Below are 27,954 nucleotides of genomic sequence, written 5' to 3'. Positions count from 1 at the left end.
AAAAAATGTGATATATGCATTAATTCATAAAATTTTCTAGTATGCAAATATTTTAAAAATATTTATGTAAAAAACATGTACAATAGTGCAAACTGTTGAATTAGCTTTATTTAGTATAACTGATGAAGAAACAGACAAATATATCTTAACAAAGTTATAATTGATCAGTTCATCAGCTACATTTTAAAGAATATTTTAGTATAGCCAAAGAATTAACATTTGAAATTTACCCATTTTTAAAATGTAAAATGCACAATTGTAATACTGATATAACATATCTTACTATTTTAAAGTTTTAGCTAAAACATTTGGGTCTCTGCAGGTCAGGGCAGGAGTTCTCCTATATTTAGGACAACTAAAATATGTTATTAATAAAGTGCCACTGTATTAGACAATGCCATTTCAACTACTTTCTTTCTGGAGAGGAGGACTAATGTACATAACAGTATAGAACTAGTTATTTTCATTATACTGCATAGAACTAGTGATTTGCAATAAACACAAGAGTGCTTATTTGTAGTAGGTATTTACCACAATAGAGTTCCTCTCAAGAAAGATCACAACTGACTTATGACGAGATGTTCAGTCATTGCTGAATACAGTTCAGTGTTGAGAGTTTTTGACAAGTTCCATCTTGAACTAAGATCAACCTAATTCTACCAATACCAAGATAGAGTTTTCAGAACTTCCTATAAAGAACCACTTTTTTTTTAATAAAATAATTTCTACCTGTTTTGAGGAGAGGGGAATAATTGTGGATGGCCAAGTTTGTCAACAAGTATGTTTCCAGCAGGTGAAAGCCTGGTATGCATTGCTGTGAGATCTTACACATTCAGAAACGTGCTTATTAGATGGACTCAGCACTTTTCAGGCACTTGACCTCACTTGATAGTTCAGTTGGTGTTCAGATGTTTACTTAATAGAAAAACAAATTATATAGTGACTTCCAGCTATGTTCCCACAGAACATCTGTGGTCTGTAAGCTAAATCCAAATGTTCCCTACAAAACCAAATAATGATACCGTATACCCAATTCTGAAAAAATAAATTTAATAAAGTTAATAGATTGAGTTTTCTCAACCTTAAGATTTTCAACACACACAAAAAATTTCTACAATAAATTTTCTTAAACCTTTGTTGCCAATTATTTGTCTCAATGCTAGCAGGAAAAATAAAAAGACTTGCACACTATGAAATATTGTGCCTGCATGATATTAGAAAACCTCAAACTATTGATCCATACAATATACTGCTTATGGAAATATTCTTATGTTTTTGCTCTTCTATTAAAAGCCATATTTTGTCAGAGTAAATGTGTTCCTAGTTCATTTTCAAGATCATTATGTAAACATTTTAATGTACTCAAAAGAGGATTATGAATTTTCAGTGTGTTATCCCTAATCTGTTAAGAACTACTATGTCAACGAATGGCCCTAATGCCACCTTTGGGGTTCTTTCTGAAGGAATGCTCTCAGATGTATCATTAAGGAGACAGGTTTCTAAGGTAAAACTAACAAATTCTACTCGAAAGTGAAAAAGTGTGGCAAGATTCCAGTATCTTTTTTATTCAATATTTAGCATGTAGTGTAAGTAGACTGGTATTAAGAATTTGTAATATGTATGTATGCATCACTGTATTACAATTTGGGAAAATTTCACAATATACTTTCAGGCAGTTAGCTTGAAATTAATGAAATGTCAGTTCTTAGCATAAACAGCCCTGAGAATAATGCATTCAAATTACAGCTCAACTAGAAATAATCTAATTGAGAAACCCTAGAGTACAAAAACAAATTCTGGAGAAAATTTTAAATAAAAAAAAGTTACCAACATTTGAGGCACTACCAGACTACAGTACTTTTAAGAGTTGGAAGGACTTTGGGAAAAAGAACATACAAAGCTGTATGTGCACATGTGTACCACCATCACATAGTGCTGTAATGAGAAATTGTGTCCCCTATAGCCTAAACATTTTACTGCAGCATTTCCTAGTAAAGATATTTTCTGGTTGCAGAAGTTTTGGTAACAAATACAAAGCAATAGTACAGAAGCTTGTACCATTAAGGGAAACTGAGTCAAGAGCTTGGTTAGCAACAATTTCTTCAAGTGACTGACAGCCCTTGGAAGGGAGCATGAAAGAAACATCACAATTACATTTATGATGCAAATGCTAGGTCAAAGTAGCTGTGATTTGATCTATGTCAAAAGGCATACAACTCTGTAGCAAATAAGATATAACAAAGTCTTCACAATAGAAATAAAATATGTTGTAGAAAGAAACAAATATTCATTTGTTTATGAATATATTAATATAATACTGTCTATAAAGTGGTGAAATGTGTCCAGACAAAAGTAGTGTATCACAGTATAATCTATCAACATGACAGTCTACATTCTATACATGGTAACTTGTGATATGGAACACTTGCTACAAAAGAATACAACAAAGACTAGGAATCCACTTTTAACATTTCTCTGATGTCAAAAAATGAATGAAGTTACTTCTGTTCTATGTTAAAAATATATGTTCCCTGCTTCCTTTTAATACAATGTATAAAGCTTTACTAAATGGAATATTTTGCTCTAGAGAAACATCTATTGACTTATGTGAAAATAAACAGTCCCATATCTTTAAAATCTATAATTATAATTATATATCAGAGTATTTACACTTCATATAATGCTTGAGATATTTATGCATAAATAACTTTTGCCATTCAAGGTATGAAGATAGAGATGCATTATTATAATTTGTATATCCTTACATCTCAATTGAAAATATATTTATGTGAAGTTTGACAAGTTGGGAAGACCAAGGGCATGCTAAAATACAAAATGATACTAATTCAAAACACTAGGATGGTTAACTGAGGCCATATAAATGACCAGCAAGCAGCACAGATTAATAACTTTCTGGGATTCCCATGGGTAATAATGCCAATCAGCAGCAAGTACAACACACATCAGAGAACTAAAAAACTGGAACAGTATGTAGTAGATACTTAAATAGAATACTGGAAAGAATTTAGCCTAGTTCCTAATTCTGCTTTAGATGGGCAAAAGCTAAAACCATTATACTAAAAACATTTAGCAACAACCTCAGTATTTCTTGTGTTTTAGAATTCTTCTTGCACTTTTCTCAGAGTATCTTGCTTCTTCTCAAATGAGTTTGTTGAGCATAAAACAGGATTTACAAACTAAGCGCCTCAAACTGGGATCTTTTGCTCTTCGTGGTAGTTCCAGTGGCCGACTGGATCAGTTATATCACCACATTGATTTTCCTACATCATGGGAATAAGGGTCTTTAAGATGCCAACACATGATGTGAGAAGCTTCAGAACCACTCTTAAAAGAATTATGGTATTTCTGAGTTAGGATTTTGTTCTACGTTTTACTCCAATACAACGACTGCAACTGAGTCAATGATCCTCACAAACTCTCTAACAATGCCTAAATGTCTGGAAATAACACACATGTGACCCAGAAGATTACAGAGAAAATCAGGCTGTCACCTAAAACACCCTTTAACATAATTCAGTTCGCTTAATTCTTTCCTAGTTGTATTTCATACTAGTAATTGAATTAAGTCATATGACCAATCAGAAAACAAACATGTTTAAAATAATTTTTGCACATCAAGTAAATTTCTTCCATGATTCATTTTCATTTCAGTTCAGAGAAATATATATGCATTTAACAAATATCCCAAATCAAGTTAAATAAGGATTTCCAGTTTTTGTCTAACAAATATTTTAATGTTAAAACATCTAATGAAAAGTGGTTGGTAAGCAGTAATTGCTGATAAATGGCAACTCTAATTAACAAGGTTAAAAGAAAGTGCTGCACAGTATCTTGTAAACACGGGTCACCACTTTAAATGTAGGGTTGCAGGTGGTGCTACAAAAGTTAAAAGTAAAACCATAACTAAAAACAACTTTGTTTTACTATGCTGATTACAAAGGCTTCAAATAAAAACCTATAGCTTTAATCAAACCCCTTTGCCACTGTCCTTTTTGTCTTCTTTACAGTCTGACATGCTCATAAGTGGACACTTCAAAAAGTTTGTGGAAAATGGAAGGCTGTTTTGGTGCAAAAATTTTTGAAATCCTATGCATAGTTTTATCATAATACATATTTTTCATGATCTTTTGATTTGAAATTTTTTTTACAGGAAAATAAACTTACCTTTTAATTCCACTTTCCACGAACTTTATGAAGTCGCTGTGTATTCACCCAACAATTTAATGCCCATGTTAACCACAAGAAGGTACTAAAACCACCATATATGGTTATTTCAAATTTGCCAACCATTTGGCAAAGAACAGTATGACTGAGCGAATACATGTGATTGCACATGGCCACCAAGATACCTGTACTTTTTGATAACATGGTTTTTGCTTAAAGATTTTTTTGCCAGAGGTTGAAACTGTGATAATTTCAATTCACTTTTACATGGATTCTTTACTATTAAGCTTGAAATTAATGCCGAGCAATTCACCTTAATGTGGTATTGTAATATCACTATATGTTACATTGATTTACAACCCTGGTTTATTTTGCATTAACTAAAATGCAGAAATGATTTTCTCATACAAATCACATCTGCTGAAGCTACCTTGTCTGTTTCTTGGATTCACAAACTGAAAACCACAGGAACATTATAGGAAAGACACCTACAAAGTTAAGACTAAAGAATTATACATCTTGATTATTTTCTTAAATTGCCAATTGCTTACTAAACTAACCCAGCACAATGTCAAAACAATAAAAAAAAATGAGGTGGCTTATGAAGGCCATAGCTTTGGTGACAACTTAGAATCAGACTTTAGATCTGGAGCTGACCCAGACCTAAACAGTACGCTCAGGCCTGATGTCCCCCCTCTTTATTTGCACGGCTTTATGGCTACAGCATATTCTTCACTCATTGCACACATGACAGACACCTAGAAGAAAAAAATTGCAGGCAAAAAGTTATTCAGAAATCAATATATAGAGATCTATTTAGTTCCTCATATAATGTGTACTTGTGGATATTTCGTGTGTACTGATTTTGGAAAAGTTATTTGAAAACAATCTACCTTCTTGACAGTTTTCTAAAGTAGAAGTTTTCAAACTTCAGCTGTAAAACAACATCTAGGGAACAGGGAGAGTGAGAGCTGTACCTCAGCACTTACTAGATGCTATACTTCTGAAAGATGCAGCAAAGACAAAGTAAATCTCTCACTTGCTAGCACTCCCCCAGTTTGCTTTCTTATAGCTCAGATGCAGATCTTCAAAACAAACTGGGGATTGACATAGGCTATACAGCAAAAATGAACTTTGATACTTTCTTTGGTAATGGGTCTCTAAGGGTATCTTGGAAAAATCACCTTATAGAGATAAAAATTTTAAACACTTGGCAGGATTTTTAAATGGCATTTGTATTTGGTATTTTCTGCTTACTAGTTAGGACAGTTTTTTTTTTTTCAGTTTTTATAAAACGGATTAAAACAATTTTCTCCTAGGTCTTTACCTGTACATCTTCGCCTGCATTGTATTTGCCTTCTATTTCTTTGCCTAGTTCACCTTCTGGCAGTTTAAGATCCTCACGAACTTCACCAGTTTCTGTCAGCAGGGAAAGGTAACCATCCTGAATGCATATCAGCTGTTAGAAGACATCATAGCATTTGCACTGATTAGACTATACCCATTCCTTTGTAAGGCTGGCACGATTAAATTGCAGTCAACACTAATTTGTATAAGTACAGAGTAATATACAGTAATATATTCTTGGTGTATAAAAATGCTAAAAATAAAAGAGTATAAAATACACACAGAACCCAAGTATTAAGTACACCATTCACTGTACTCACTCCTCCCTTCCCAGGCTCAATCTCTGTATTATTAAACAGTTTAGGTTTCTTCATGGTGTATTCTAAAGCATTTACTTTTATGTGCACAATATACATATGGCTACTTTTGGAAAAAAATGGGACAGCACGAGTATTTTTTAGTAAGCTATTTTCACTTAATAGTACATCTTAGAAATCTTTCAAAATTAGAAAACCACCACACAACTACATTCCTGTAAAATGAATAAACAATTGCATGACTATACCGTAATTGAATTAATCATTTCCCATTAATAGGCATATGAATATTTTTTCAATTTTTCATTATTACTAACAATGCATCTTATAATTTGATTATAAACAGTTAAGTGGAAAATTTTTGTTTTCTAGCTTGTTGCTTACGATAGTTTTTTTTTTTTTTTTAAGAAAACCAAAACCAAACACCTAGTTACTGATACATTAATGAAACAAACCCTAGTCATCAATCTATACTGTGCGTAAGTACAATTTTGATATAACTGAATTTCTTTTATTATAGGAATGGAAAACATGTATTCTAAAAGCACATCCACTATCAGTATGCCAAGGATTCTGGAAGGTTTTATAAAATGCAGGTGTCCAGAATACCAGGGGCTAACATACTTAAGGGGAGTCAAAGACATGGTCCTTGACCCCAATTAGCCCATGAAATAACCCAGGCATCCTATTGGGATAGTTTCTAGAGTTCCACACTCTCCTCTATGTACACCATCTACCAAATCTGCCTATGGTTTTCCATGAACACTCCAGCCACCGCAGATTTGAGTTTTTGCACATGGCTAAAATCTAAACAAAACAAAACAAAACACAAAAACAATCATTCAGAGCAACAGCAGTCACTGTTAATTCACCTCTTAGTCACTCAAACATTTGTGAGGTGGTGGGTAGAGGAGGGAGGAGCAAGGAGGTTGAGATAAAATAGTAAATTTTTTTAAATTAAAAGAAATATATTTTACCTAAGTTAGGTAAGTTTCATATATTTCCTTTATACCATTTTAGGAATATAGTGGCACTTCTCTCCCTATCCTTCCTCCCCCTCCCTCTTGGATTCCCACTCTTAGTTTCTACAATCATCTATTTTCAGTACACTTAATGATTGTACAGTAGAACAGTAATTTTTAAACCAACCACATGCTTCCAAGGCAGATCTTTCTCATTTTTGCTTTCAGCAATTCCCTGGAGTGAAACTATTTTAAGAGTTAAAGAATCTTGTTGACTCTAGTGACTGAAAGATAGGAGCCAAATGATAACACTGGTATTTTGATAAAAATGAAATACCACCATTTTATAATAAGCATTAAAAACTCATAAAATAAACCATGGGATGAAATATATAAAGCATTTTAAAGGTAAAAATGCAAAACATCATAAAATCATATAGTAAAACAATGCATTTATGCACATTATAATCTTATTAAAAATGACTATATGTAATAAAAGTTTTCAAAAAATAAAACTAAGCTATAGAAAAATGAGTGCAAATGAATAACTTTATATTTTAAATTAAATGTTTATTAAATACTTCAATGTTTTTCCTGAAACAAGGATGTGTGTGTGTGCATGTACTCTTACATAAGTTTTTCAAAATAAGGACATTTAATATTGATAATCTATTTTTCAATATATAGCTTTTCAAAATCACCTAACATTTGTCTTTGATAGTGACTTTTTGCCTGAACTCCAGGAAAATACCTGTATTTATGTAGCTGTCATGTTGGTTTAGCGTCTTTTCATTTGTCTTTCATGACATTGATTTGAGAACAGGTTCATCATTTTGTAGACTGCTCCTTGGTTTGTCTCACTGTTTCCTTATGATCTCAGTAATGTAGTTTGTGAAGAAATACTGTGTACAAGTGATGCACTCCCAGAGTGTCACATCAGGAGGCAAAGCCTGCCAGTTTGTTCCCTTACCGGCCATGTTTACTTGGATTCACTTGGTTTGGTTAAGGTGATTGTCTGCCAGATTTCTCTAAAGGTATGCTTTTTCCCTTTTATAATTTTCAATCTTAAAGAAAAAAAGATAATGGTGCACATTTTTGTGCACACTTTCCCATCTTCTTTCAAAGCACCCTCTGGCTGTAGAGTTGGAAGGCAGAGATGGTGAGGACACTATTATAAGCTAATTCTAATCTAATTCTGATCTTTCACCTTTAAACAAACCTCTTCATTTGATACCTCTTAGATATCTTTAAACATTTTTTTTTTCTTTTTGGAAGGGAGTAATCACTTTGTGATACCAAGCAGGGAGACAACTGAGGTCAGACTGAGAAAACTGTAATAAGAGATAATACCCTATTACAGTGGTGTACCACGCACTTTAGTAGTATATAATACTATACTGGTACCAGAATGTGGTAGTTCATCTTCTACTAAAAGAATTTAAGTCTTCTTGAAGAAATGGATAATTCCAGGTTCCGAGCAGGAAGTATACAAGATGAACCTAGAGCAAGCTGTTATATTAGAAAACAAGGAACTACCAAAGACCATTAATTAGGCTCATGTCAAAGGAACACAGGAGCTAACCTGAATAAGCTCCCACAGGCCAAGGATAGAGTAATTTGAGAATCAATAGGGTTAAAAACCACAGTGGATTGAAACACAAATATGTTTAAAAGCTGAAGTTCAAAGTGAAAGAAGTTATTTCATTGGTCATCTTCAGCAAATGCTAGGAACCAATGCATTTTGAATACTGATAACTGAAGAGAAACATCAAGCATTCATGTTGCCCTTGTGTAAACACACACACACACACACACACACACAGAGTAACATTAGGATACTTCAAAAAGTTCATGGAAATGGAATTAAACAATAATTTTATTTTGGTGAAAAAAGTTTGAAATCCACTAATAGAGGGGGCCTTCAAAATGTTCAAGGAAAATATATATTATGAAAAAACTATGCATGGGTTTTAAAATTGTACCAAAATGTACTTAGCTTTTAATTCCATTTTCCACAAACTTTTTGAAGTGCCCTTGTTTATACTGTACCTCCAGGGACATAAAAATTTGGATGAAGGGAAGTGTCTTTTAATGGAAGTATTCTGGCTAAAAAAAAGAAAAGGAATGTCAGATAATTACTTAGTATCCTTTAATAAATTAATGGGTTGAGGTAATGATGACAAATCTGATAACATAAGGAAAAAAATTAGGTTTTTTTATTTACTGATGGTTGCACAGAACATCACCTATGTAGTAGTCTTGTTAAAAAAAGAAAGAAGAAAATAAAAAAAATCTAAAATGAATCTGATCAAACCTATACATTTTACTAAATTTTAGGAAATATGAGGGACAGAGGAAAATGGTAAATGACAAGGAAATGCATTAGAAAAATCCAGACAGTAGGAAAGCTTGCAGAAAAAAAAATGATTATCTCTTTAACAAAAATGCCAAGAGACGGACGCTGAGTACATATGTGAGAAAGGAGAATTTACAGCTTAAAAACAGTTAAGAGACACCTCAACCAATCTGATTGTGTGGACCTTATTTGGGTCTTGACTGAAACTATAAAACAAAGAACCACCACATCAAAAAAAAATTATAAAAACACAATTAGGAAAATTTCATTCTTCATGGGATTACTGATGATATTAAAGATTTTTTTTTTGGTATGACAGTATTCTACTTTTTTAGTTTTTCTCTTTTAGAGATCCATAACAAAATTCTTACAGATAAAACAATATCTGAGATTAGCTTAAAAATAAGAGGCAGGGGGCTGGCGCTGTGGCGTAGCAGGTAAAGCCGCTGCCTGCAGTGCCAGCATCCCATATGGGCTGCTCCACTTCCGATCCAGCTCTCTGTTATGGCCTGGGAAAGCAGTAAAAGATGGCCCAAGTTCTTGGGTTCCTGCACTCGCATGGGAGACCTGGAAGAAGCTCCTGTCTCCTGGCTTTGGATCAGTGCAGCTCCAGCCACTGCGGCCAATTAGGGAGTGAACCAGAAGATAGAAGACCCCCTCCCCCTTCCTCTCTGTGTAACTCTACTTTCAAATAAATAAATAATCTTTAAAAAAAATAAGAGGCAAAGAGTACAGGAAGAAAAATCGAGTGTGAGATATGGGTTAAACAAGATTGGCCATGTACTGATAATTACTGAAGCTGAGTGATGTATACATGAAGTTCATTATACTTGTACTTTGAAAATTTCCACAATAAAACACAGAAATACCATGGTGTATCAGAATTCTACAGAGTATTGTAACCACGAAGTTTCTGGAGGCACAGTAATCTAAGGAAACAGAGCATGAACAAAAAGGAAGGGTGCGAAGGTGGTTAGTGACTACAGATTCTGTCCACGATGAAGTCAGAATAAGAACACTGAAAATGGGGCAATTTTTTGCCTCCATTTGTATAATTGGTGTAAAACAGAAAGTTGGAGAAGGTATGTCATCATTACAGGTGCCTTCTCATCCCTAATTTCTGAATTTATATTTTGTTTCTCAATCTATTTCAAAACAATCAAACTTGCTTAGCTAAGCCCCCTTCCTTTCTACTTTTTCCCTCTTTTCCCTCTACTCTCAAGCTGCTCCTTTAGAGTGCTGGTTCCTGGAAGAGGCTGAAAGCTCAATCAGTAGTGTTATACAACCTGAACAACAACATCATGACCGACTGGGGTGTTATCTGACCCACCAGGCCATGAAGTTGGCTCTGCACAGCAGCACTCCATCATCAAGCAGAAGTAGCAACATGAAATCAACTTGAGCAGGTCCTAAGGGCACAAACAACTCGTATGAGAAGTGGCTTAGACTCAGAAAGCACCTTCTCCTCCCCCAGCACTTTTCCCCTCAGCTCACTGGCTTGACAGGGACTTCCCTGTGACCAGCTGACTGAGGAAGAGAAAAACTCAAGATGGTTTCTTGATGGTTAGTAATTACATGATGATACCACTCAGAGGTGGTGCTGAAAGACAGTGGGGATGGGAAGAACTGCAAGCATCGGACCTAAAAGGAGAGAGAACCAGAGTTGTGGATTTATTCTGATCATGGACAAAGGTTAAGAGCTGGACGATAAAGTCAACAGTGAAAGACCAAGATAGGAAAACTGCCAACTATAGAGTCTAGGGAAGTAGTATGGGGTATGTTGACAGATTTTTCCAAATAGAGAACGTATCCATATGAATGTTTACCAAAAGGTGTCTGCTGCAGATGGGGCTCTGAATAACTGGAGAGATAAGACAGATTCTATGTGTGAATGCCCTTGTCCAGTGAGCTCCATGACACAGTTTCCCTCACCCAGGCTGATCTGACTGCCGCCACTGACAGACTTCACGAAAGAGACCAACATATTCCCCAGGAGAAACAGCTAGCAACATGACAACACAGCACCCCTTCCATCAGGAAAGAGGCAATGGCTTGTCCTTACTGCAGTGGGCTCTTACTTTGCATATGGATTTGCATTTCCCACCCGCTTCTGGCAAAATCCCACCTAGATTCACAGAATGCCTCATTCCTGTCATAGTATCTCACATGGCATAACTTTGGAAAAAAAGCTCATTCTACAGACAAACTGATGAGGTAACGGAACGATGCTCAGAGAATTCATTAGTTTATGTTGTCATCATTCCCAAACAGCTTGCTAAGTGGACTGACCTATTAAAAACTCATTTATGGCACATGTTCCATGATGTTTTATAGGCCTAGGATGGTGTTTTATAGTTTACACTGTATTCTAATACATGGTGCTGTTTTTCCAATGGACAGGGCACAGTTATCAGGAATCCAAGGTGGTGGCTCTTCTCACTAGTATCCTTAATGATTCTATAGCAGAGTATTTGCTTCTGTCCCTGCAACACTGAGCCCTGCTGCTTTAGAGGCTTTCTATTTCCCAAGAAAGACTGCTTCCAGCAGGGAACACAAGGATTCCACAGAACAAGTAAAAATGATTTAAAAAACAACAACAACAACAACAACAACAACAACAACAAAAAACCTTGGAGCTCCAGGAATTTATAGCATCATGATTTTGTCATTGTTGTCTTGAATTGCAACAATAAAATTCAACTCATATTTCTCAACATCCAAAAGGCAATACTAATTTGAAGGTTATCCTAGGACTGAATAGTCATGGTTTTGGCAACTCACCAATAATCCAAAATTCTACAATATATATTTGAATATATCCTGGAGTAAATAGTTTTTCTTTGGAAAATGGTCTTCAAGTGATGGATAAAACTTCAGGGAATGCAGAAATGGCCTTTACCTTGTGGTGGGACACACAACACCACAGAACTTTCTAAAGAAATATTCAAGAAGTTGCTGGGGTCGGTGCATTTCTGTGTTTAACAGTTTGGGGTTTTCCAAAGGTGTCTGAATATACTCGCATTTTACACCATCACTGGGCCACAGACAACTATAAGTACTTTTGGGAGAAGTAATGGAAATTAGCAATTCTAATTCGAGCTAATCTTAGAAAGGAAGAGTCAGAAGAGATCATTTTTCTTTCATCATGAACTTATTCTAAAATACATAAAATTAAAACTGTAAATATGAATGTGCTTCCTTTCCTAAACAAAGATCTACTTTTTCAAACCTTGATTTTTATCGAAATGTTTATTTTTTAAGTTGTTTTGTTTGAGAGGCAGAGAGAGCGAGCGAGCTCCTGTCTGCTGGCTCAATCCCAAATGCCTGCAAAGACTGGGACCAAAGCTGGGAGCCAGGAACTCAATCCAGTTCTCCCACATGGGTATCAGGTACCAAATTATTTGAACTACACTGCTGTCTCCTGGGGTCTGCATTAGCAGGAAGCTGGAATTGGGAGCCAGGGCTGTGGAAACAAACCCAGGTACTCTGATGTGAGATGCAGGTAGGACACAGGCATCTTAATCTCAGCTCATGTGAAAAAAAATCTACTTTTATTTATAATTTCACTTTTGCTGCCTGCCAAACTGGCATTGAAATACCAAATTCAGCATACAAAGGACTACATATAGCCAACTAGGAAAAGCAGGAGTTTAATCAAGGCAGATGACTAGCACAAAGCCACAGTTGCACAATGAACACAACTGGAAAGGCTCACAGAACTAATTTCTTTAAATGAACTGAAATAAGTATGCTTTCCTGACTTCATAATGAGGATGTGAGCATTGACTACTTACTATACCACAAACTGTTCTTGTTTTGTTTAGAAATTTATCTTTTTTTTTTGAGTATCTACAAGGTTTTATGTGCAGTCTGTGTTTTATCTTTAATCTCCACAACATTTTCTTTTAAGATTTTACTTGAAAGGCATAGTGAGAAAGAGGGAGAGATATAGAAAGATCCTCCATCCACAGGTTCACTTCCCAAATGGCCACACAGCCAGAGCTAGGTCAGGCTGAAGCCAGGGGCCTGGAACTTAATCCGGGTCTCCCACATGGGTGTAGGTGTCCAGGTACTTGGACCATCTTCCATAGCTTTTATTAACTAATTTGGTTACAAAATGACCCCATAAAGAATTTTTCGGTCACATCCCCATGTTACCAGTGAAGGAATGGCAGTAAGAGAGGCTAAGTAACTTGCTGCCTGAGATTACACAGCTATGATGTGCCAATGTTGGCTTTGATCAAATGAACACTGTGATGCAGTATTTTTTTTTTTTTAAATTAGAATACAAAAATCCCATGATGAACAGAATATCAAAATTTAATAAAGACAGAATCAGAACTACTGACTTTTATTTTTGCCTTGGGCTCCTATATGGCTTGATTTTGTTACTAGTTCTGTATTTAATCAAAGTTTTGTAACTGAAGGAAAAACTCCACTCACCTCATTCACCTCACCCTCATCTGGAGCATACTATATACCAAAGTGAAAGTCAAAGCAAATTTTTCCTTTATGTTAAATCTTGAGCTCCAATTAGTTATTGACCAGTTTGATTATGGTAGTAATTACCTAAACTGCTAGTCCTATCTTCCTGAAACATGCAGTAGGCAAAAGCATTCTGTATTGAATATTACTGAATACCAAGAATATTGAATATTCAAAAGAATTCACATTTTTGAGAACAAAAGTCCATTTTTGGCAAAAAAGAAAAAAATTCCATGCCCAGCCTTAGTCTGCTGTGCCAACCTTACCACACTGAATCAGCACTGCATTTACCAAATGTTTACTGAACACCTATGTACCACATCTTTCTGAGCGATCCAACAATAGGATGATTAAGTTCAATTTTATACAGGAAAAGAGGGAGCAGAACAGAACTGCCTTTTTTTTTAAAGTTTTTTTTTATTTATTTAGTTTTTTAAAATTTTATTTAAGATATACAAACTTCATGCATTTCGTAAATACAAATTCAGGAACACAGTGATTCTTCCCAGCCCAGAACTGCTTTTTGGTACATTTCCCCCCTCATTTCATCCTCACATTATCCCTGTTTGGCAGACTAAGGCTCAGAGAGGTTACATAACTTATCCAAGAGTATCGAGCTAGAAAGTGGCAAAACTACATGAAAATATGGTTGCAGGTGGACAAAGAATAAAAGGAAATCACTGGCTCACTGCAGTTGACAGCAATGTTCTTTAAAAATCTACACAAAAGGCACAGAAAAAATCAGTTTAAGTTGAACAGAACAAATCTGTCAAACTTACATTCTTTTATGTAAAATGAACAGAAGAGAGTTCAATATATGGTATGCTTGATAAGGAAACTGAAGACTTTCAAGAAATGTTTTAGTTATGATTAATCTGAGCTTCCACCGACTATGAGGTCAGTTGTTTATCATCAATACTCCAAACAAAATGCTAGCATTAAATATGATGTACCCAAATGTGTAAGTAAAGCTAAAACTTGAAGTTTATACATATAATTTAGCAAAAGGTCCCAGCTGGGTCACTGAATATAAATAAACCAATTACATAATTTTTGTATTTTCTTTACTTTTTATTTATGGCTCTTGACTAATTCACTTCTTAAGAATACCAAATCTGACTAACATTCATTAATAGAAAAACTTAGTTGGAAGAACAGTTCCTTGAAAGTCTTTGATCAGAGGAAAGAAATAAAAGTACTCAGGAAGGAGTTATCTAAATTTGAGATATTTTACAACAGAGAGAACAGTAATTTCATGAAATACATACTTACTTGCAATATGCAGTCACTTGGTTTGAGAAACACTCAAAGTGTTCAACCTCTTAAAAATGCAAGAATGTTTAAAAACAATTAGCAATAATCCTAGATAAGGAACACCAGGTAAACATCACTATTTCTCCAATTTCTCAGATAGGTGGTGCCTAATAATTGGTTAGGAAAAAAACCTTCCAAATCACTCTTTGCTTTTGTCAATTTACAATTGACAGAAAGCATCTGTACTTTTAAGAAACAAGAATCATTCTGCAAGGGAAATTAGTACTTACTTGATAGTCATTTCTCTTAATATTTGGAACATCCATGTTGTGAGTAGAAGGGCAAATATCTTCATATTTTTTGCCCGTGAAAATATCAATTCCAACAAGGTGAACCTAACAGAGGGCAACAGAAGACCTGTTCATTCTCTGCCAAGTGTATCACTCATTGCATACACAGGAGTACAATACCAATACTTATTATGACAGATTCTTTCTCCTCCTGCCAGGGTCATCTACTTTTACTTTCTTACAAAAAACAAAAAGCCATGGTGTTAACAGAATTGAGACACATCAAAAAACTAAATGGTATCATGACACGTCAAGACCCAGTATAACAGAAACTCTAGTAATCTAGATTGTGAAAGTATATGACAAAGATGAAGTTAGGTTTCTAAGAATTGTTAAAAGAGGTTTTCACAAAGGTAAACTGAATAGATCTTAGTCTAGGCCAGTAGGATTCGGGGAGACTCAGTTCCCAATGAAACATGACAAGCCCCCCAGAAGGACGTGTACCTGTAAGTATTCAAGGTAACAGCTGACCACCTAATAACTACGGAAACAAAAAAAATTGCTTATTACAAAACGTGAAGTATAGAAATGTCAAGATCTGTAATGGAATACGAGTGATGAAAATCCCAACGCGGAGGCCACAGCCCGACTCGGAAGGGCGCTTACCTTGGCATGGCCGTGCTTTCCGGTTTTGGAAGTTGACATCTCCACTATTTTGCATGGTCGTCCTTTCAGCACCACAAAGCCGTTTTTGCGTAGGGCCGAGCACTGCATAGGGTAAGTGCTGGATGCCCCGGCGTCTCCAGTGGTGAAATCGATTTCGTCTGCCATGGTGGGCTGGGGAGAGGACTGTTCTTCCGAGGGAACTACGCAAAAAGTTTGTGTTTGCTTTTTAATAACCAGCATGCCGGCAGGGAAACGTCTTATTTGCGACAGACAGGTTATCTGGTAAGATTCACTGTCATTTTTGCATTTGCACGACACCCACCCAAGACTAGTGGGCACTTTTCTAAACTCTGGCCTCTACAAACTTTTCCAGCCATCGGGAGGTGGTTGCGGGTGGGAAAGGAAAACCCCGAGGAGCTCACCTCCCGCCTCGGGCGTTCACCCGCGCTGGGGGCAGGCAGCAGGTCCCCGCCCTGCTGCCCCACCGCAGAAACCCGCGACCTTCCCGCACCGCGCCGCGCCGCGCCTGCACGCCCGCTGCTCGGCGCCCAGCCCAAGGCCGCACGGCCCCGGGAACGATGCAAGTTGACACGACGTGGTCAGCAGCACCTGGCCCCTGGGCAGCCGGCGCGCACCCCGCCCGCCGCCCCGCACGCCGCCGCCCCAGTCGCCCAGGCATCCCCTGTTCTGCAGGGAAAGCCCAGCCCGGCCCGGCCCGGCTCCTCAAGGGCCTGAGCCCCGGCAGGTCTCGCGCTCGCCTCCATTCCCCCATCCATCTTTCCTCCACCTCTCGGCCATGGCTCGTTCCGGCTCCCTTCCCTGCCCTCCCTCGCTCTGGGACCAGCACGAGTCAGCTTTTCCCCAGGTCTTCACCTTTCAGCTTTGAGCAGGCAACCCGGACTTTCGCCTGCGCATCCGCGCCCGGTACCTCAGCGCTGCAGCTGCTGCGGCGGCGGCGGTGGCGGCCGCAGCAGTTCCAAGACACGGGGCGGGGCCGCCACACTTTCCACACCCCGGTCTCCCCGCCTTTTCCCGCCCCCAACCCAGCCCCACTTCCGGGATAGGCCCCGAGGCGTCACAGGCACCGCCTTCCAGGGCTACTATTGGCTACTGGGTTCCCAAGGCTCCGCCCAGTCACGTGAAGCGCGCCCTGGCAACCCCACGTGCTGCGGATTAGTGCACTTCCGGCGTGCGGAGCGCTTCCAACAGTTCAGTTGCCGAGGTTAAACTCGCAGACCGGAAAGCTTGTTCTCTCTAACTTCTAGGTTCGTGGCGGTCGGCTCTCAGTCGGCGTTGACGGCAGCCAAGCCGCGCGCCCTGTAGTCCCTGTCCTCTGTTCACCAAGGGTTCCGCGAGGTTATGGAGAGGACTTTGGGTTCCGGCTTCTGGTACAACTTGCAGCTCTCCTTGGAGTTCACACCTAGCTTATTCCTGGAGGCAGAGCCTAAGTGCGGTATTTAAGTCCGTGGCTCCCCGCTGCAGATTCTGCTGGAGGCTCCAGCCACCCCGTGATGCGGTTCTGCCCCTGGCCGGGCTCCTAGGAGTGGGCGGAGAACAGAGCTGCCCTGCCCCACACACCAGAGGCCGGAAGAATGTGGGGGCCAGGAGAGCCCACTCCCGCCGGATTATGCGGTCCAGAAAGTGCGACAACGCAGCCCTTCTTCCCTTCTGGCTTAGGTATTTCTGAGTTTGGAATCTCTCCAAACCACATTGGAGCGGTTGAGTTGTCTTCAGAATCCACCGAGCGCCCATAGACTTGGATAGAAGTAAAGACAAGCTTCCTAAGGCTATGCGCTGTGCTTTTCACAGTTCCATTTCACAAACTGCTCACATTCTGCTACCCTGGAGGTGACCTAGGAAGTTACTTCCCACTCCAATTTATGTATTCCCATGAATAGTCCCATGAACAGTTGCTATATGACTACATTTTACATGTATGTATTTCACATGTGTTGTCTAATTTAACTTTTATTATAAGCAAGTGATTTCCCATAAACGGAACCCAGCCTCTAACTGTATATGAATGAGCCAGATTGGAACTCTGGGTTCTTGAGTCCCAATTTGTTTTACCTGACACCACCTAAGCTTTCCCTAAAGTTACTAGAATGATCGGTAGTACGGCAGGTTACTTAGGCAGCTAGTCCAAAATTTGTTAAATCTTAACTGCTTCTCTTTTAAACCCCAGGTTTGTATAATTTAAAATAAAATGGATGCTTTTTAGTTCTTAGTTTTGAAAAAGATTGGCAGATAGCCACCTCTTTAATCCAGACAGTGACTATTTCCCTCATTCCAAAAGTTTCCTCCTGCCATTTGTATTTAGCCCCCTCCCCCAACACCTAGTCCCTGGCGTCCATTAATGGCTGTTTTATTTGCATTTTTAGTTATGAAAACAGGCTAGAGAAAAGTAATTTGTCCTAAATCACACAGCTAGCAAGTCAGAGAGCCAAGACTGAAATCTAGGCAGTTTGGCCCCAGAATCACTGATCTAACTACCATCACATAAGATTTGGCTCTTGAATCAAATTATTGGGAATTATTGGGATTTATTCATTCAACAAATGTAGTCCATTCTCCTGAAGTTGTTGGAACAATGAATTAGCAAATTCTGAACCATTGCTCACAGGAGAATACAAGGTTAGGGTCCTGTGATCCTCTGGTCACAGCATTTTCATAAACTGCTCAATATGTGATCTTATTTTATATGTGTCTTTGTTTAAAGATTTATGTATTTGAAAGGGGGAGTTACAGAGAGGAAGAGGCAGAGACAGAAAGTCTTCCATCTGCTGGGCTGGGCCAGACAGAAGCCAAGAGCCAGGAGTTTCATCTGAGTCTCCCAAGTGGCTGCAGGTACCCCAGCACATGGGCCATCTACCACTGCTTCCCCAGGTGCATTAGCAGGGAGCGGGATTGGAAGGGGATCAGCTGGGACTTGAACTGGTGCCTGTATGGAATGTTGGCTCTGCAGGCAGTTGGCTTAACCTGCTGAGCCAAAGCACCTGCCCTTGTTTAAAGGTATTTAATACATTTAATTGATTCATTAACACTGAGCCAATGACCAATGGTGCTTAATTCATGCCTGAGGGTAGCTTATCTAACACATGTGTTTTTTCTGAGGCACACAGTAGCCTTCTTGTACCATTAAATAAGCTCTTCAGCATAATTCTTGGGGGCAATTTTAAACAGGGAAATCAACAGAAGGGCCAAAATGCACACACACATAAACGCCCAAACATAGCATTACATATGGAAAAGAATACTCGCTTACAATTTGATAGTTGAAACAAGAAAGCAGTCAGTTTGACCTCAGCTGGGAAAATGTGCACTGGATTATTCAAATCTCTGTTCTTGTTCACAGTCGATCTGGAAAGCATCACATGTATTGATTTGGGGTTACAAGTAAATTTTGTTGAGTATGCAAATCCCAAAGAGAAGGAATCCAAACATAATATTTATTTTATCATCTGTGGAATTGCTCTGTTGACCAAGATAGCCCCTTGTTCACAAGAGCCTTGTGCAAGAGACAAGTTAGCAAATTTAAAAGATAAATGCTAGTAAAGAAATATAGACGCCGATGAAAGGAGCTCTTCCTTATGCAATGAAGGTGCTGTCCAATCAAAATACAGTGTAAGCCCCATGAAAGTAAAAATATGAAATTAAATAAAATATTTTAACTCAATAGACTCAAAATATTTCATATGCAATCCATATAAAAATTAAGATATTTTACATTCTTTTTTCATACTAAATCTTCCAAATCAGTGTGTATTTTAAATTTCTAGTGATCTCAATTCAGACTAGGTATTTTTAAAAATTTACTTATAGATTTATTTGAAAGACTGATTGACAGGGAGAGAGGTCTTTCCTCTGCTGGTTCATTCCCTAAATGGCCTCTTGCTGCAGACCAGTTACGTTTCAGGTGCTCAATAGCTGTGTATGACTGGTTGCTATCCTGTTGGATAGATGGTTTAGATTTAGATGGTTTAGATTTTGCTTCTCTGGGGGTGGTACTAAGTTGAGATTTGAAAGATAAGAAGTTGCAATGTGGGAGAATTTTAGAAAAGGGATTTTAAACAGAAGGCATGGTGGTAATGAGGTTGACAGGTGACGGAATTACGGCATCATCCTGTACTACAAGTAGTACAAGTAGGTGAGGTTACTGTAAGTAGATGGACAAGTGAAGGTCTGGTGTTGTGATGCAGCAGGTTAAGCTTGCTTGTGATGCTGTTGTCCCATATCTGAGTTAAAGTTTGAGTCCCAGCTGCCAACCCAGCCCCATGTCAGTGCACTTGGGAAGGTAGTGGAAGATGACCCAAGTACTTGGGCCCCTTCTACCTATGTGAGAGACCAGGATGGAGTTCCAGACACCTGGCTTCAACCTGGTTCAGCCACAGCTGTTGGGGCCATTTGGGGAGTGAACCATCAAATGGAGGATTACTGTTGCTGTGCCTTTCATATAAATAAATAAATAAATCAACCTTTAAAAATTTAACGAATGTGGACCTTTTCTTAAGGGCAATAGAGAGACACTAAAACAGTCCTATAGTAAAATGACAAGAACATATTTTTATTTTGACAGATAATTCCAGTTGTGATATGGAGAATTTTTTTTAGGGGGAGAAAACATTGGAAGAAGGAAATAAATTAAAAATAAATAGTGATTTGGTGAACAAAGTGGTGACTGAGAAGACAGATTCAAGAAAGTTACAGGGGAGCCGGCGCCGTGGCTCAATAGGCTAATCCTCCACCTTGCGGCGCCGGCACACCAGGTTCTAGTCCCGGTCGGGGCGCCGGATTCTGTCCCGGTTGCCCCTCTTCCAGGCCAGCTCTCTGCTATGGCCAGGGAGTGCAGTGGAGAATGGCCCAAGTGCTTGGGCCCTGCACCCCATGGGAGACCAGGAAAAGCACCTGGATCCTGGCTCCTGCCATCGGATCAGCGCGGTGCGCCGGCTGCAGCGGCGGCCATTGGAGGGTGATCCAACGGCAAAGGAAGACCTTTCTCTCTCTCTGTCTCTCTCTCTCACTGTCCACTCTGCCTGTCAAAAAAAAAAAAAAAAAAAAAAAAAAAAGAAAGTTACAGGGGAAAACGGAAAGAATGTCATATAGAATGGTTGAGTCAAAATAGGAAGTCAGAGTATGAAGAAGAGGAGAGAGTCAAAATGGCATGAAAAATTGTGTGATTTGGTTTATGTCATGAACAATTGTGAGAATTGTGGTATTCATTGAGATAGAAAACATAGGAGAAGATGCAAGCTTCCAGGGAAAGTTGAGTTGACTTTGGGGAACACTGAATTTGAAATTCCTGTGGGAGAGAGATCTATCTGAAATAGAGATACATATTTTTGAATCATCAGGATTTAAATGATGATTAAAGCTAAGGGAATGGTTGACATCTCTTAGGGTAAATATGCATAGTGAAAAAAGAGGAGCATTTAGAACGGAGGTCTGCTGTATGAGTATTGAGGACTATCCAGAGCAAAAGGAGATTGATAAAGAGCACTGTAATTTTGGGGGTTCTTCGGTGGTAACAAAGAGAAACCAACTCTTACCAATTGAAGCAAAAAGCAAGTTTATGGGAGTAATATGGGAGAACACCAGGTTTCAAGGAAAACCTGAAGGGACAGAAATGGTGCAACTTTCAAGTTTGTACAGAAAGAACTATCGTATAAGTCTCATCTGACAACATTAGAGCAAACTGTAGTTGACAGTGGAGACAGTTCAAGAGTTAAAGTTCTAGAAGATGAAATTTCAATTACTATAGCTTTTGTTTGCTGTCCACATCTTGACAAGGCACTTCAATGGACCTTTTTCTATGTATTATGTCAAGGAATCCCTATTATGCCAATTTCCTTTAAAATGAAATAGTGTGGGGCTGGCGCCGTGGTGCAGTGGGTTAATACCCCACCTGTGGTGCCAACATCCCATATGGGTGCTGGGTTCTAGTCCCAGCTGCTCCTCTTCCAGTTCAGCTCTCTGCTGTGGCCTGGGAAAGCAGTAGAAGATGGCCCAAGTCCTTGGGTCCCTGCACCCATGTGGGAGACCGGGAAGAAGCACCTGGCTCCTGGCTTCCGATTGGCGCAGCTCTGGCCATTGAGGCCATTGGGGAGTGAACCAATGGAAGGAAGACCTTTCTCTCTGTCTCTCCCTCTCACTGTAACTCTACCTCTCAAATTAATAAATAAAATCTTTTAAAAAAATGAAATAGTAAAGAGCATTAATTAAAACAGTGAGCTATTACACATAGCTGCATTGATGTTTATTTATTAGCAAATTATGCTTGGTTTTATTCTGTTGGTCTGCCCTCTATGGTTGAGCATCTTCCATTTCCACAAGGAATTTCCATAGTTTCAACCATATAAATCAAGAGATGGCTATAATTCTCCTTGTAGCCAGGCATTCACTTCTAAGTAGTTTAATTTTGCATCTGACTTCCAGTTTTAAAATTAGGATTGGATTCGGCTTAATAAGGAAGGGTGGGGCATAAAGGAATATTGTCTTTCTTCTCATGGGAATGATAGTTTAATCTTAGGCAAGGCAGGAACACCTGATTTAGATAAGAGGCTTGTCACAGTTAGATATGTACTTTTTAAAGTGTTTATAGAAGATTTTGAGGCTTAGGAGTACCTCAACTTCTTTTTTCAGCTATCCCCATTCTTGTAAGGTCAATCAGCTACCTAATGTTTACAAATGAGGCTTATAAATCTACCAGCCCAGAGAATCAAACACACCTGTTTGTTTCAGAGCAAATCTTAGCCTTTTCATCTGTTTTCTTGTTTTAAAATTTAAAATTCTCTGGCTTTCAATTACCTAATCCCATCTGAAGCAGCTGTCTGGTCTCAGAAGCTCTAAAACTCTTCGCATCCTTTAAATTCTTTAAATTGTTCTGTGGCAGCAGCTACCAGTTTCCCTCAACTAGAACTTTGTTTGCACTGAGTGTACAGTGCAGGAGATAATTTCTGCAGCTATTTCATCACTGCATAACATAGAGTACCTTGTTTCACTTTTGTAATATGAACTTGGAATATATCATTGTCTTTCACCTCATCTTCGCACTATCCAGTTCTTGGTAACCATATTTGCATGATAACGTGTGCCTTGTAACTCTGGTAAATTGATTAGGATTCTTTGATTGCAAGCAAAAGAAACTGCCCCCCCCCCCTTTAAGTTAAGCAAAACTGGAATTTAATGGAATAATATGAAGAAGCTGCCACTACTGAGGGGAGAAGGAAGACTTGTATAGAAAGGAAACAAGCAGCTCTAGACATCTTGATAACAAAAACGACTCTGTCATTGGAATAAAGAAATTTAAATGGTTTGGGATGACATGATTGTTCCTGAGTGGGTAAATGTGTTTTAATCTTGGAAAGATTCAGAGCTAAGCATACAAATAATGAAATAGGGTATCCTATGGGTTTATATATTTTTTAAAGATTTATTTATTTATTTATTTGAAAGTCAGACGTACACAGAGAAAGAGGCAGAGAGAGAGAGAGAGAGAGAGAGAGAGGTCTTCCATCCAATGGTTCACTCCCCAGTTGGTCGCAATGGCTGGAGCTGCTCTGATCCGAAACCAGGAGCCAGGAGCTTCTTCTGAGTCTCCCACGTGGGTGCAGGGGACCAAGGACTTGGACCATCTTGTATAGCTTTCCCAGGCCACAGCAGAGAGCTGGATCAGAAGAGGAGCAGCCGGGACTAGAACTGGTGCCCACATGGGATGCCGGTGTTTCAGGCCAGGGTGTTAACCCACTGTGCCACAGCGCCAGCCCCTATCCTATGGACTTAATATTTTCCATTAAATAATTGGTACAGGGGCTGGTGTTGTGGATAGCAGGTTCAGCTGCCACGTGCAATGCCAGCATCTTACATGGTCATTGGTTCATGTCTGGCCACTCCAATTCCAATCCAGCTCCCAGCTATACACATGGGAAATCAGCAGAAAATGGCCCTAGTTTTGGTGCCTCTGCCACCCATATGGGAAACCTGGATGAAGCTTCTGGCTTCTGCCTCGCCCAGTTCTGGCCACTGTGGCCATCTGGGGAGTAAACCAGTGGATAAAAGATTCTAAGATTCTCTCTCTCTCTCTCTCTCTCTCTCTTTCTCTTACTCTATGTGTTTGTGTGTGTGTGTTGTATCTCTCCCTCTGTCTCTGTAACTCTGTCTTTCAAATAAGGAAATAAATTTTAAAAAGTTGATAAGGTTTGATTTCAATTAATTGTGATATTTAAGATAATTTAGAATAATAGAGCAAAGATATGCCTGGAGATTATAATTTAAATATATAATTCGGGTGATTTTATTAAATTTGTAGTTTTAAGTTAAAATCTTCCTAATCTTTTATTTTGATTTTTTAATTTTAGTTAGTTTTTAACAGATTCAATGTGATTCGTAGATACAATTCTAGGAACTTAATGGTATTCCCTTCCTCCTCTCATTCCCTCTTTCCCTCCTACCATTCTTCCTTTTACCTTTGTTTTTTAGTTTTTGAGGTAACATTTTAAATTTACATTACAGTAAAGAGACTTAATACTTCACCAAATAAAAAGTTTAACAAGTAAAAAGAAAAAAAGACACTAGTTTGGTGAGAATATAGACAGCGCTATAAACAATAATTGAATGGAAAAATGAGCATTTTACCCATATACAGTGAGTTTTAAACTAATCACAGATCATTAAAACAATAATAGCATAACATTCTTAACCATCGGTTTGACAAAGGCATAAAACAAAGTTTCACAAACTATATTTGAAGCAATACTGATACACACAAACATTTCTTTTTCTTTTTTCTTTATTTTTTAAATTTTATTTCCTACCTATAAGGAGAACATATGGGATTCATCTTTCTGGTTCCAGCTTATTTCACTCAACATGATGTCCTTGAGTTGTGCCCATTTTGCTATAAGTTGTAGACTTTCATTCTCTTTTTATAGATGAATAATATTCCATTTTGTATGTATACCACATTTTCTTTTTTTTTTCTTTTCTTTTTTTTAACTTTTATTTAATGAATGTACGTTTCCAAAGTACGAATAATGGATTACTATGGCTTCCCCCCCATACCGTCCCTCCCACCCACAACCCTCCCCTTTCCCACTCCCTCTCCCCTTCCATTCACATCAAGATTCATTTTCGATTATCTTAATATACAGAAGATCAGCTTAGTATACATTAAGTAAGGATTTCAACAGTTTGCTCCCACACAGAAACATAAAGTGAAAAATAATAGATGATTTTTTTTAATGATGATGAAATCAAATCAGACCTATTGTCATGTTTAATCCCAGTGAGAGTCAAGTTGGGAGTTGATAGTTTCTTTTCTTTTCTTTTCTTTTTTTTTTTTCTTTTTTCTTTTTTTTTTTTTACAGAGGATCAGTTTAGTATGCATTAAGTAAAGATTTCAACAGTTTGCACCCCCATAGAAACACAAAGTGAAATATATTATTTGAGTACTCGTTATTGCATTAAATCTCAATGTACAGCACATTAAGGACAGAGATCCTACATGAGGAGTAAGTGCACAGTGACTCCTGTTGTTGACTTTACCAATTGACACTCCTGTCTATGGCATCAGTAATCTCCCTATGCTGCAGTCATGAGTTTCCAAGGCTATGGAAGCCCTCTGAGTTCTCCGACTCTTATCTTGTTTAGACAAGGTCATAGTCAAAGTGGAGGTTCTCTCCTCCCTTCAGAGAAAGGTACCTCCTTCTTTGAAGACCTGTTCTTTCCACTGAGATCTCACTCACAGAGATCTTTTGCCAGAGTGTCTTGGCTTTCCATGCCTGAAATACTCTCATGGGCTTTTCAGCCAGATCTGAATGCCTTTAGGGCTGATTCTGAGGCCAGAGTGCTATTTAGGATCTTGGTTGGTGTGAACAGTACTGCTATATTCATGGTGCAAATTTCTCTTTGATAGCGCTGTGTTGAAGTTTTTTGTGCATATAACCAGTGGTGAGATTGCTGGTTCATGTGGCAGACCTATTTCTAGTTTTTTAAGAACTCTCCACACTGTTTTCCACAGTGGCTGCACTAATTTACATTCCCACCAACAGTGTTTAAGTGTTCCCCTTTGTCCAAATCCTTGCCAGCATTTGTTAGTCTCTGTGTTTTGGATTTTAGCCATTCCGACAAGAGTGAAATGTTATCTCATTGTGACTTTGATTTGCATTTCCTGATGGCTAGTTATGTTGAGCATTTTTTCATGTATTTTTTGTCCATTTATGTTTCTTCTTTTGAGAACTACTGAAGTTCTTTGCCCATTTCTCAACTGGATTCGATTTTTTTGTTGTTGTTGAGTTTTTTTAAGTTGCTGGTATATTTGGGATGTTAATCTGTGTCATATAGGTGGTTTGCAAATATTTTTTTCCTGTGCTTCTTCCCAGTCTCTCATGAGGGTGCATGGGCTTAAGGACTTGGGCAATCTTGTACTGCTTTTCCAGACCTCAGCAGAAAGTGGGATTGGAAGAGGAGCAGCTGATACTGGAACCGGCACACATATGGGATTCTGGCACCGTAGGTGGAGGATTAATCTACTGCACCACGATGCTGGCCCAATGGATTGCTTTTCCTAATTCTTTAAAGAATGTCATTGGTATTTTGATAATTATTGCATTGAATCTGTAGATTGTTTTAGATAGTATAGTCATTTTATTGATATTGATTCTTGCAATTTTTGAGCAAGTAACATCTTTCCTTTTTTGTGTGTCCCTGATGATTTCTTTCATCAATGTTCGATAATTTTCTTTATAGAGATCTTTCACTTCTTTGGTTAAATTTATTCCTAAATATTTGATTTTTTTTGGCAATTGTGAATAGAATTTCTTTCTTGATCTCTCTTTCTTTGAGTTCATCATCAGCATACAAAAGGCTGCTCTTCTTTGTATGTTTATTTTGTAACTTGCAACTTTATTGAATTGCTTTATCAATTCTAATGGCTCTTTGTGGAGTGTTTAGATTTTTCGATGTACATCATGTCAACTGCAAATATGGATATTCTGACTTTTTTCCAGTTTTTCTTTTTGTAAGACTTTATTTATTTGAAAGTCAGAGTCACAGAGAGGAAGAGACTGAGTCATAGAGACAGAGAGAGACACAGAGAGGGGTTGATGTTCCATTTGCTAGTTGACTCCCCAAATGGAATGGCCAGGGCTGGGCCAGGTCAAAGCAAGGAGCCAGGAGGCTCCATCCAAGTCTGCCATGTGGGTGGAGGGGCCCAAGCACTTGGGCCATCTTCCACTGCCTTCCCAGGCACATTAGCAGGGAGCTAGATTAGAAGTGGATTAGCTGGGACTTGGACCAGCACCCATCTGGGATGCTGGCACTGCAGGCAGCAGCTTTACCTGCTATGCCACAGTGCCAATTTTGATGCCCTTTATTTCTTTCTCTTCCCTGATTACTCTTGCTAAAACTTCTAGTACTGTTCTGAATAAGAGTGGTGAAAGTGGACATCCTTGTGTTGTTCTAGGTCTGAGGGGAAATGCTTTTAGTTTTTCCTAATTCAGTATGATATTAACCATTGGTTTGTGATATATAGCCTTTAAAATTTTGAGAATGTTCCTTCTATACCTAATTTGTGGAGGGTTTTTATCATCAAGGGGTGTTGAATCTTATCAAATGCTTTCTCTGCATCTTTTTGATGACTATATGGTTTGGTTTTTATAATTCATTCTATTGATGTGCTTTATGACATTTATTGATTTGTGAATGTTGAACCACCCTTGCATTTCTGGAATAAATCCCACTCAGTTGTGATGTGGTTTTGGATTAGATTTGCTAGTATTTTGTTGAAAATCTTTACATATATATTCATTAAAGATATAGGTGTTGTAGTTTTCTTTTTGTGCTGTGTCTTTTTTTTCTTTAAGATTTATTTTATTTATTTGAAAGACAGAGTTACAGAGAGATGTAGAGACAGAGAGAGAGGTCTTCCATCCTCTGGTTCACTCCCCAGGTGGCCACCATGACTGGAGCTAGGCTGATCTGAAGCCAGGAGCCAGGAGCTTCTTCTGGGTCACCCACATGGGTGCAGGGGACCAAGGACTTGGGCCATCCTCCACTGCCCTGACAGGCCATAGCAGAGAGCTGGACTGGAAGTGGAA

At 38.4% G+C, this 27,954-nt stretch overlaps 1 protein-coding gene across 8 annotated transcripts in view; it reads right to left on the bottom strand.

The window, feature by feature from the left end:
- EIF5A2 (eukaryotic translation initiation factor 5A2) overlaps nucleotides 1-16,915 on the bottom strand; it is a 31,125-nt gene extending 14,210 nt beyond the window's left edge. For 3 of the 8 annotated variants that reach the window (XR_011388378.1, XR_011388374.1, XR_011388377.1), the window contains exons 1-5: nucleotides 16,736-16,913; nucleotides 15,863-16,062; nucleotides 15,197-15,301; nucleotides 5,513-5,644; nucleotides 730-4,943 (exon numbers count right to left, since the gene is read on the bottom strand). Coding sequence is in view for 2 of the 8 variants with exons in the window: in XM_002716424.5 (XP_002716470.1) it covers nucleotides 4,884-4,943; nucleotides 5,513-5,644; nucleotides 15,197-15,301; nucleotides 15,863-16,027 (462 nt within the window). In the remaining 6 variants the exon portion in view is untranslated. Of the gene's footprint in view, nucleotides 1-90; nucleotides 4,944-5,512; nucleotides 5,645-15,196; nucleotides 15,302-15,862; nucleotides 16,063-16,735 lie in introns of those variants that run through there. The other 5 variants (XR_011388376.1, XR_007908801.2, XR_011388375.1 and 2 more) reach the window with 4 other exon arrangements.
- Nucleotides 16,916-27,954: the final 11,039 nt, after the last annotated feature.

The sequence above is a fragment of the Oryctolagus cuniculus genome, chromosome 4, assembly GCF_964237555.1.
Source record: "Oryctolagus cuniculus chromosome 4, mOryCun1.1, whole genome shotgun sequence".
NCBI lineage: Eukaryota > Metazoa > Chordata > Mammalia > Lagomorpha > Leporidae > Oryctolagus > Oryctolagus cuniculus.
This window is presented reverse-complemented; position numbering and strand designations above follow the sequence as displayed.